Source organism: Triticum aestivum, chromosome 2A (genome assembly GCF_018294505.1).
Source record: "Triticum aestivum cultivar Chinese Spring chromosome 2A, IWGSC CS RefSeq v2.1, whole genome shotgun sequence".
NCBI classification, from domain to species: domain Eukaryota; kingdom Viridiplantae; phylum Streptophyta; class Magnoliopsida; order Poales; family Poaceae; genus Triticum; species Triticum aestivum.
The window spans coordinates 785,455,008-785,466,117 of NC_057797.1; the positions used below are offsets into that span (position 1 = coordinate 785,455,008).

At 45.3% G+C, this 11,110-nt stretch overlaps 1 protein-coding gene, 1 long non-coding RNA gene and 1 pseudogene across 4 annotated transcripts; 2 read left to right on the forward strand and 1 right to left on the reverse strand.

Moving 5' to 3' along the window:
- Positions 1 to 382: 382 nt before the first annotated feature.
- Positions 383 to 9,875, reverse strand: LOC123038327 (FT-interacting protein 3-like; annotated as a pseudogene). The gene is made up of 10 exons (XR_006417808.1): positions 9,793 to 9,875; positions 9,506 to 9,569; positions 8,953 to 9,433; positions 8,615 to 8,867; positions 8,250 to 8,466; positions 8,022 to 8,145; positions 7,409 to 7,579; positions 5,685 to 6,768; positions 1,578 to 1,785; positions 383 to 1,309 (listed from the first exon to the last, which is right to left on the reverse strand). The product of XR_006417808.1 is annotated as an FT-interacting protein 3-like (transcript).
- On the forward strand, positions 1,696 to 2,250 carry LOC123191239 (uncharacterized). Its single transcript, XR_006496772.1, has 3 exons — positions 1,696 to 1,817; positions 1,917 to 2,025; positions 2,120 to 2,250. It is a non-coding gene; the product is annotated as an uncharacterized lncRNA (long non-coding RNA).
- On the forward strand, positions 3,026 to 4,776 carry LOC123191238 (protein FAR1-RELATED SEQUENCE 5). 2 transcript variants are annotated; one of them, XM_044604052.1, is made up of 3 exons: positions 3,026 to 4,262; positions 4,349 to 4,483; positions 4,568 to 4,776. In XM_044604052.1, the coding sequence occupies exons 1-3, from the start codon at positions 3,045 to 3,047 to the stop codon at positions 4,616 to 4,618; spliced, it is 1,404 nt and encodes a 467-aa protein (XP_044459987.1). In that variant the 5' UTR covers positions 3,026 to 3,044; the 3' UTR covers positions 4,619 to 4,776. The 2 variants fall into 2 exon arrangements, with proteins under 2 accessions (XP_044459987.1, XP_044459985.1); XM_044604050.1 differs by having other exon boundaries at positions 4,343 to 4,483; positions 4,568 to 4,774.
- Positions 9,876 to 11,110: the final 1,235 nt, after the last annotated feature.

Genomic DNA, 11,110 nt, shown 5'->3' on the forward strand with positions numbered 1-11,110 from the left:
AAAACGTCAGGGCGAAATTGCTTCGTGCCACACGTGTGGTACTTATCAGGGTCCTTATTATTTTAAAAATCTTTAAGCACAAACTATGTGAACATTTCTGTTCATATACTACAACATTTTTAGTGAATGATAGAAGATTTTGAAACTGTTACACATTAAAATAGAAGCACTAGAACGAAAGGTGAACATTTATCTGACCTATTCTTGTGGATAATTTTGGCAAATGAACAAACTGAAATAATTAAATTTCATTTTCTTCTGACATGAGAAGCAATGTTTGTCATTCAAAATTGCTCGACAAAAAGGAATGCAATTTAGGATCAAGTGAGATCAACACAACTTCAGCATCTTAGTACAACGTAGTGAATATTAATGTCCTATATATGGAATCCGGAAAGGTCATATATACAAAAGTCCACATATATAGTCAACCAAAACGAAGATAAGAAAAAGAACAACTCCTGCATGCTGTATGCATCAAACGGATCAACCATAAGGCATCACGTTCACCGCACGAAAAAAGCAAAACCCTTATAGCATCAGGTTGTCCTTGGAAGGCAGACGACTGTACAAGTTGAGGAGCAGGTTGGTCCGGCCTCGGAACCACGGGGGCCGGAGGAAGTATAGCACCATCACCATGGCAACCACCCGGAACGGCGTCAGGTACAGTACGACGGGCATCACCAGTGAGAGCGCAATGAAGACGGGCGTCAACCTGGGGTCGTGCCAGCGGAGCAGTGACTGTGCGCGCTCCCCCTGCGCAGCCAGGTTGCCGACAACCGTCTGCAGCATCCCAGCCAGGCTCCGCAGCCGCTCGTATCTCCGTCTCACGGTGTCCGAGGGCTTGGACGTCGGGAACGTGTCGAATTCCTCGTCCAGCTAGTCGGGGTATGACACATCCTTGTACCACCGCAACATTGTATCTATGTGCGGTGGCTGCAGTCCGTCGAACTCCTCGTCCAGCTCGTTCGGGTGCGCGAGCTCCACGCGTGACAGCATCATGTCTATGTGTGGAGGCCCCTGTGGCCGCCTGAAGTAGTTCCACGCCCCGATAATGATCATGCACAAGAACACGACGGGCAGGATCAACTCCGGGTTGCGCACCAGCTTCAGGAACACGGCGTGCACCAAAATCGTCGTCGGTGGGTTCTTCCACTTGCAGATGCCGTCGAACCATTTGGCGACGGCGACGCCGCCAGAGAAGAGCAAGGTGATCCGGTCGAAGTTGGCCTTGCTCCGGCGCAGGTTGAACATGTGCGAGTCCACGTCGAGCACGTATTCCGAACGGGACGCGGCTCGTCTGCCGTGCCTTCACGCACGGCAGAACTGCCGTACGGGCCACAATCGGCCGTTCGTTCACTGCTTTCTCATCCAACGGACCTCTGCTACCCCACTAACAAGCGAACCGAATTAGCGGGAGCTGTTAATAAAATAGGCGCCAAAATCACGTCCGCCGTCTGGCCTTCTCGCGCCAAAAATTGCTGCGCCGCGTATCAAGGTGAGGACTGAGGTGCTCGTCGCACGAATCGGCACAACCAAGATGCGTTCTCCTTGAGTTGCCACCGCCGCGATCGTGCCAAGCTGCTGCCACCACCGCCGCCGCATCGAATCCAACGGAGCTGCCGCCGTGGCTTTGCTTGTCGAGCAGCCGCCACCGCGTCGCCCGTCGAGCAGCCGCCGCCGCCGCCGAATGCAACAAAGTTGCAATCGCAGCGTCGCCGTCAGCTTCCGCCGCTGTGTCACATCCAACAAAGCTGGCTCCAAACTGCGCGTACACGTTGCGATCTAAGGCGAGGAGTCACGTTCGATCGCCATAGGTAAAAATCAAAAAATCATCATCGATCTCCTAATTTGCTTTTCAAAACTGATGCTTAGCTGATTTTCTTCCTTGTACATTCTCCTCTGTATTGCTGAAGAACTTTGGTTTTTATTGCCACTTAGTCAATTGGTGGAGCCATCCCACATCTGTTTTCCAGTGGAAAGCACAAACGAGGGAGATCACCAGGATAATGGCAGTCTGAATACGTAAGTGAGATGCAGTAAAAATACTACAGCTCTTTTTTACAGTTATTTATTTATGTCCAGTACACTAATGCAAATTGAGTCTTGGCTTTTATAGATCGAGTGCCATACCAAGTTGGGTACCACAGATGGGCATGAAATTCGGCACTGTCGATGAAGCATGGACATTCTGGGTTACTTATGGGGGCAAAGTTGGATTTGGTACTAGAAAGCGATACCTCAACCCAATCACGTCGTGCAGATTTGTTTGTCGCAAGGAAGGCCATCGAGGAAAAGACAAAAGAGATAAGCATATTAAGGAACCTCGAGCTGAGATTCGAACCGGTTGTCTAGCTCGCATGGGTCTCACAATAAACAGAGAAGCGGGAAATTATGAAGTAACCGATCTTGTTCTAGAGCACAACCACATTATGCAGTTGCAAGAAACATGCCACTTTCTGCCATCACAGCGAAAGATATCTGAAATTCAAGCTTTTGAGATTGAAATTGCAGATGATTCAGGTATTGGGCCAAAAGCTGAGTATGAGTGTGCTAGTCGTCGAGTTGGTGGACCATCTGTTCTTGGCTATATACGTAGGGATCACAAAAATCACCTACGTACTAAGCGCCAAAGGGAACTAATGTATGGTGAAGCTGGGAGCATGTTAAAATACTTTCAGGATAAAGTCGCCCAAAACCCATCGTTCCAATATGCCATACAGCTGGACAATGAAGAACAGATCACAAATATATTTTGGGCTGATGCAAAAATGTTAATTGATTATGCTCATTTTGGTGATGTGGTTACTTTTGACACAACATTTGGAACCAACAAGGAACTTAGGCCATTTGGTGTATTCGTTGGGTTCAATCAATTCAGACAAACTGTTATATTTGGTGCTTGCCTTTTATATAGTGAAACATATGAGGCTTTCAAATGGCTATTTGAAACTTTTCTCTTTGCACATAATCAGAAGCATCCAAGAACTATATATATAGATCAAGATGTTGCAATGGGAAATGCGGTTGAGGATGTATTTTTAATGGCACGGCATGGTTTATGCACGTTTCACATAATGCAGAATGCCATCAAACATTTATCTTGTCATAAGAAGGAGGAGGAGGAGGCGGAGGAGGAGGTTGAAGGGGAGGGGGAGGGGGAGGAGGAGGAGGAGGAGGATGAACCACATATTCTTGCAGACTTCAGTGCTTGCATGTATGAGTACCGAGACAAGGAAACATTTGAGGAAGCTTTTGACACCATGCGAGGTAAAATAGAAAAACAAACTTGGCTTGATAGCATCTATAAGGTAAAAGAGAAGTGGGATGAATGTTTTATGATGGATGCTTTCACCTTGGGAATGCGAAGCACACAACTAAGTGAGAGCCTAAATAATGACCTCAAGAACCACTTAAAAGCAGATCTTGACATTCTTCGTTTTTTCAAACATTTTGAAAGGGCCGTGCAAGTGAAACGTGATGCTGAGTTGAATTCAGAGTATGAGTCTAGGGAGTTATTACCTAGGGTCAAAATGAATGTTCCCATGTTAATCCAGGCAAGCAAGGTCTACAGTCCTATCATATTTGAAAGTTTTCAAGCAGAATTTGAGAGATCCATTGCATCATTCACCAAACAACTAGATGTGGGCTATGAATTTGCCATAACAATCAGCTCCGAAGATGAATGCAAAGTTATTGGGAATCCTTTTGAACAAACAGCTTCCTGCAGCTGTGGCCAGTTTGAGAGAATCGGTATATTGTGTGCCCATGCTATAAAAGTTCTTGATTTGATGAACATTAAGTTATTGCCAGAACATTATATTCTGAAGAGATGGACTAGAGAAGCACGGTGTGGAACTATTCAGGACAGAAGTGGGAGGAATGTTGTTGAGAACCCAATGTTCGATATTGATCAGCGCTACAAATCTCTCAATCGCAAGTTTATGAATTTGGCCACCCAAGTAGCTCCCTCCGAAGAATGTTGTACTCTGCTTGAAAGTGCACTTGATAGCCTTACTAAGGAATTTCTAGGCCGAATGAAAAATGCCCATCAAAGTAACCACATGGAGGGATGTTCCACCCAAGTGGTACATGAAGAATCAAATGAGCACTTAGCTGCTGCACGCCTAAAGAAAAAATCTCCTAAGAAGAAAACTAGAAAGAGAAAGTTGAACTGGATTGACAAGCAACATAAGAACAAGAAGAAAGGGGCTCCAAAGAAAGGACAAACTGAAGTAAAGAGAGCAAAGAAATTACCTAAGGTATGTTCTTTATATACTACAAATTTGTTGTTAGTTAAAATATAAACTACAACTTTGCTGAATTTTTTTGTTATCTTTAGTTTCAGCAAAGAGAAGATGGGATTGGACCATCACAATCGCACACCATAGAAAACAATGAGTATTGGAGCAACCAGAATGTGACCGGGAGTAATTGTTTCACAGATAATTATATTGCACCTAGTTTTACCGATTTGGTGACGGTAAGTGTGATCTGAAATTGTGTTCTGCTAGTACGTTCAATAATGCAGCTGTACATTGTGATGAAATTACTTTTTGTAATGCAGACTTCTAGAGTCGAAGACATTGAAGCCCTTTGCCGTGACGACTTCTTTTGATAATTAAAGGAAGTGCTCTCTTCATTTGGATGCAGTGAAAAGTCCATTTAGCAGTAGTTCTGTGAAATGCACTCATGTGATGTGGCTTCTCAGTGTTATGGTATTTTGGGGATTTATATAAGTAGTAATAGTACTCTGTTGGTGCTTGAGTTTCAATGCTCAAAATTGCAAAAATATTTGAGTTTCATTGCTAAAAAATCCAGTACTTTGTTAATACAAATAGCATGCTTGGATGCTTCAGTGCTAAACATTGCAGTAGCACTTCAGTTTCAGTTCTACAAATTTCAGTACTCTGTTAGTAGAGTGCTTGGCTGATTTAGGGGTGAAAATTGCAATAGCTCTTCAGTTTCCCTGATAAAACTACAGACTATGCTTGGAACGGCTGTACCTGCAATTTTTGGGGTGAGAAACTGGCATGACTACAGGCCACTACCAAATTTGGGGCAATTCAGACTTCATAGGACTAGAGAGAGGATGGGATGTGATGCAACTGCGGCATCTTGACTGACATGGCAGCGACGGTGGCTCGATGTTAACACAACGGCTGCAGCTCGACAGTGAGGCGGCGGCGGCTCCGTTGGATGTAACGCGGCAATGGCGGCGGCGGCTCCGTTGGATGTAACGCGGCGATGGCGGCGGCGGTTTGACGGCGACACAGTGGCTGCAGCTCGATAGCAACGAGGACGCATCAGCTTGATGATCGGCTACTTTTCTAACCCATGCGGTGATGACCTTACATCCTCACTGCTACAATTTTTGGCGCGAGCAGATTCAGAGTATAGTGAAACAAGCAAGTTGGTGGGGTAGCAGAGGTCCGTTGGATGAGAAAGCAGTGAACGAACGGCCGATTGTGGCCCGTACGGCAGTTCTGCCGTGCGTGAAGGCACGGCAGACGAGCCGCGTCCGAACGTCTTGGAGTGCTCTCGGTGCTTGATCCCCGTCAGGGGCGTACCCATGTTGAGCCACCCGGGTGCACAGGACACCGGGTGCAGGAATTTTTCTTTGTAAATTTAATGCAAACTATAGTGAAAGACACCCCATTCTTAGATGAATATTGTGAGTGATTATATGATGGGACACCGGATCATTTTCTCTCTAGGTCCGCCCCTGATCCCCGTCGTGATGTCCGCCGCTGCCGCATCCACCGTCATGACGCGCCATAGGGTGAACCATTTTGACGGCACCGACTTGACCAGGTCGTTGCGCGACACGTACGGGGACGCCACGGGGATGATAACACGGCCGATGGGCTCGTCCCTCCCGGCGCCAACCTTCTCCTCCACCGTCACAACCAGGGGGTCCTCAAATGGCTCGCTGACCACGAACATGAACTCCTCGTTCCATGCCGGGTTCGCCGACCCCTGCGGTTGCCCCGGCCGTGTCCTCCTTATCTGGTTGCCAATCTAGATCTTGGCGATGGCCGCCGCCAGCGGTCGGTCCTTCTCAGCGCCGATGAGGTCCTGCGCCGTGATGATGAACACCTTGAGGTAGATGAGCTTGGGGGAGTAGTACACCTTGGAGCGCGTGTTCATGAGCCTCTCTCGGGAGAGGGAGTGCGTACCCGAGTGCCACGCCTCCATGAAGGCCTCGTCGGGCTGCGTGCCAAGCCAAACGGCGAGCATAATCTCGCCGAGGCTATTGCCATGGGGGAACCTCTCGCCGTGGGCATTGGAAAGGTGGTACCATTGCGGGGCCAACTGGCTGTCAGGTGGGATGCAGCTGGGGATGTCGGACATGTCGAAGACGACGCGGCCAACAAAGTCGGCACGAAGAACGTCCTTGTGCCTCACGATAACCTCAAGCTGGTTGGACTGCAGGTGGGCGGCAGAGAAGGTGAACATTTGTCGCCACACCGGGTTGGCGTTCTTCTCTAGGTGCCGCGTCACGCTCTTGAAATTTCCCAGCTTCACCTCTACGTACGGGTCCAGCGCGCCGGTGATGTCCATGGTGGGCAGGTCCCGCGCCTGCACCACGCTCACGCACAGATACGACATCGGCTCCACCATGTCGTAGATCGACGCCATCTTCGTCGCCGCGCCGCACTGGCCGACTTTAACGGGAAGTGGTGGTTTCGTCTCGACCAGACTGTACAGCGAGCCTGGTAGTTGAGCCGGCTCGGTAGAAAGGTATAATATTTTCTCAAACCAGCCCTACAAAAATTCACTTTTGCTATTATTCATGTGTCTGGAAACAAGAAATTCAATTTGGAGCTCAACCACAACAGTGAATTCAAAAGAATTAGTAAAAAATGTTGTTCTAAAAATCTTTTTTGAGCACTGAACTTGTTTTTCCAAACCTCCACACATGGTATTTCATCACGAAAGTTTGCATGCAGTTAGAAGACAAGACATGACCATGTTCACAATCAATACTACTCCTATTTCCCCGGCAAAAAATAAAGAGGCAATTACATCGCTGGTGCTAAAACATGGCATGGAGAGTCACTTTAGTGCCAAAACTTTTTAAATGATTAAATGTTATGAATATATATCGATCTATCTAGTAATATTAATTTGGTGTTCCCTTTTTGCTAATTATTTATTGATGGTCAAACTTTTAGAAAATGTTTGAGTGGCAAAAATTCTAAAGCTACTTATATCATCAACCTGAGATAGTATTATATGTTGAAAAGGGGTCTAGTGTCGAAATGGGAATGTGCAACTAAAGCCCGTACTGTAGCAGCTCAGATGGTTCCAGGCGCAAGGATCCGAGTGGTACATTAAAAAATTCTAAATCTGTAGCACCTAGGAACTAAAGGAAGAGATGCATACACTCAAATTTTGAACGTACCTGGATACTTTCCATTGTGTGTAGCCTGTCAATTATATCTCGTGCACTAGGTGGTCTCATCTTTGGATTGAATTCCCTGCACTCTAAAGCTATCTCGTAGCATACTCGTATTTGCTCGCATAGTGTGTCTCGTTGTGATCTCTCCAATCTATCGCTCCAACTTTCAAGTACCTAAAAAGTTACAACGGTGAGTTATGGTCTATGAAATGGATCAGTAAACATCTTTCTACATAGGAAAGTCAAATGTGCAGTCTATACTGACCATATACATTCAAGCATCAAACTAACAACAAAAGTTCTCTAAGAAGTCAATTGTGTCCGATAGATTCAACTCAGATCCATCACCATTTAAATTGCACTTTCAGAAATGAAGCATCAAAACAAAGAACAAAAACTCTCTCAAAAACAATCTGCTTCGCTGATTCTTTAGAAGCCAAATTTTGCTTTCCACTATTAGTTGTGCTGCCAGAAATGATATTGTGCAACATCTTAAACTAAAATGTAAATACATATGCGATGAAAAAGTGTGAACATTATTTTAAAGTCAATCTTTCTTAGACAAAAAGGAAATTGAGCTTTTATCTTTATAACAATGGCATATATTTGTTCTTACATCCCCAATATCTTGATACCCCTTCTGCCCGGTCAGTATTTCCAGGATAATGACACCAACACTATACAAGTCAGCGCTGCGTGCGATTACACCTCCTTCGCGAATTTCTGGTGCCAAATATCCTCTGGATGAAAATATAAAAGACCAAATAGACTAATGAACAAAGAGTGTGCAATTTAAATCACAGAGCACAAAAGGCTGAGCTTTAAAGAGGAGTAAGCTGCTTACATTGTTCCTAATATAGTTTTGGTAATATCCTGGCTTTGATTTTCATCAAAGCATCTTGATAGGCCAAAATCAGTAATTTTCGGTTCCATGTTATCGTCGAGCAGTATATTGGCGGGTTTCAGATCCAGGTGAATAATATGATTATCGTGAAGGTACTGCAGACCCTCACAGATCCCTTTGATTATTTTATAGCACGTTCCCCACTCACGATATGCACCTATAAAGGGAGAGTAGAAACCGGGTTTATGATTTGAGATACTTGATGTCTTAACTTTTGAATACTAGATGCTATATGATAAATTACATAATTTGCAATATATGAACAAAGAAAATAAAGGGAAAAGTTAGAGGCCAGGTGGTCCTACCATTGATATACTTATCAAGACCCTCTTTACGTACATATTCGAAGCAAAGCAATCTTTGGTGGATCTCTGCCATGACATGTTTTCCATCGAATCTTTCCCTACTTCTTTGTGTGTCATCACAATATCCCAGAAATCTTACTACATTTTTGTGCTTTGCCCGCATTAGGCATTCAATCTCTCGATCAAATTCAGTTTCATGCATATAAGCGTTGGACAGCTTCTTCACGGCGATCACCTTATCGCCAAATATTCCCTATCACACTCACATGTGTCAAGCATCGGTTGATTTTTCAGGACAAGCATGATAAAGATTGGAAAACTCATGCCATGTAGACTACCTTATAAACCACTGCAAATCCACCGCGTCCAATCTCCTGATCGTCAGAGAAATCACCTGTGATGTCCTTCAAAAGTGATAATGGCAGGGCCGTGGGTTCTGCGGTTTCATCGACTAATATCTGCTCTAGATCACTTCGCGCGGCGGTAGCTTTGTGTTCCATTTGTAGTCAGTATATATCTAATTACCTGGAAAGAAGGGCAAACTCATTATGTATCAGCCTACTATATACAGACGACCAAACCCCCAATTTGTCAGGTAGCTAACTAATGAAGTAATATTGACCGATATACGCGAAAAGAAGGCAGTAGTTTTGATTTTGACCCTCCCTTGTTGTGCACTTGTACAGACTCAAACTCTTCTCGAGCCCGTGCCGCCTGACAGCCCAGTGTCTAGTGATAAATTGGTGGTAATTGATCTGCCAGAGACGGCAGATCCCTCAAAGTAGCAGCTTCTCAAATTGCAGCTAGCCAGGAGACTATCTGCAAGAGCAAGCCAATCAGCCTCCTAATATATACTCACTGGAAAGAAAAAGAAGCTGGTAATTATGGTACCTGGACAAGCCTCTTGCAGCTTGATGCCCAGCCAAGGCGATGGAGCTTCAGCTTGACCTGCCTACTGAAGGGAGGAGGAAGGGATGGGTCTATCAGGTCATCAGGCTCTTTCAGAGAAGGGACATGAGCGTTCCAATCAGGCCACTACGTACGTTTTTAACATGGAAACAAAACCATACTCATGCATGTGTCGGTAGACCCAAATCCCCAATTCCCCAGGTAGCTAATGAATGAAGTGGCATGGCCATGTGTACGTAGTACCGAACAAATTGAGATCACTCACCTACCTATAGTATTACTACACAAATACTACTTCAGAAAGCATCCATTTTGATTTTGACCCCCTCTTTTTACGACATGCTCTGTACTGTACGCATGTATTCAGTCAGGAGTAATTTTAACATGCTCCCTCTTACCCCTTCTTTTTACATGAAAGATAAGAAGACCACTACTTAATCAAATCAATGCCTCAGATCTATTATGTACTCTTTCCTCTAAAGTGAAAAGGAGAGGTAAGAGGGAGCATGCTAAAATTTGCCTTCAGTTTGACCGATCATAGTCAGCAGGGAGGAGGAGCAAGGGATTGCTTACCAACCAGTCCACTGGAGGAGGGGAGATCATCAGACACACGGGACGGAGCTCCTTCTCTTCTCTCCATTGTAGGTTAGGTGCTCCCGTGGCGGTGGGCCGGTGCAGAGACGGCGACTCGAATCTCCTAAAGATCGAAGTGACCGTGGCATTGGTGGACTGAGTGACGGGGATGTACGTCGAGGATGGCGGAGAAAGCTCCTGGCTCCGGAGTCCGGACGACGGACGACGGCGGCGATCCATCGTAGCCAGGGGCGGAACCAGGATTTAGACATAGGGGGGGCCAAACGAAGAATTTGAAGCCAAAAAAAAAATTGCATCACAAAACTACCCAATAGTTTTGTATACAAATATCATTCATATTTCGATTTGCCTGGGCACACAGTTTTTTATATGCCGGAGGCAATGTCTAGCTATAGCTAAATGGGTCAATAATGAAGTTGATAATCAAACTACTCCTAAATATGACATGATACCGGGCTATAAAAGAATGCCATATGGAAATTTAAAATATACAAACAAGAACAATCATTGTATAACAAAAAGATTGCCTTTTAAGCCTGCATTTACATGGGTTTGAACTAAAAATCATCATTGGTAGAGATCGGCTGGTCGTCGTTGGCATGTGCATGATTTCTAACGATTGTGATGTAACAAAAATAATTAAAATATGATGTATGATGAGGGAAGATGAGAATTGAGAGAGATTAGTAGATAGTCTGATGTATTAACCTCGGCTAGTTTGTTGGCTGAACCTGAAGAATTGGCCAGTGAATCAGCTGCATGTGTCGCCGTGTGAGTCAGATCGATAGGGATTAGGGAGAGAAGAGGCGAGCACGCGGCAAGGGCACGGGAGTTCAGGACGGCGGCGGCGTAGCCCTGATCCGCACGCACGCGCTAATCGCAGAGAGAATGCCCAGCCCTTAGCGGAGGCCATTCTAGCCTTCCCAAGGACTTTAAAACGATTCACTAATGGGCTTTTACATGGGCCTGTTTCTTTTTTTCAGAAGTCACGTT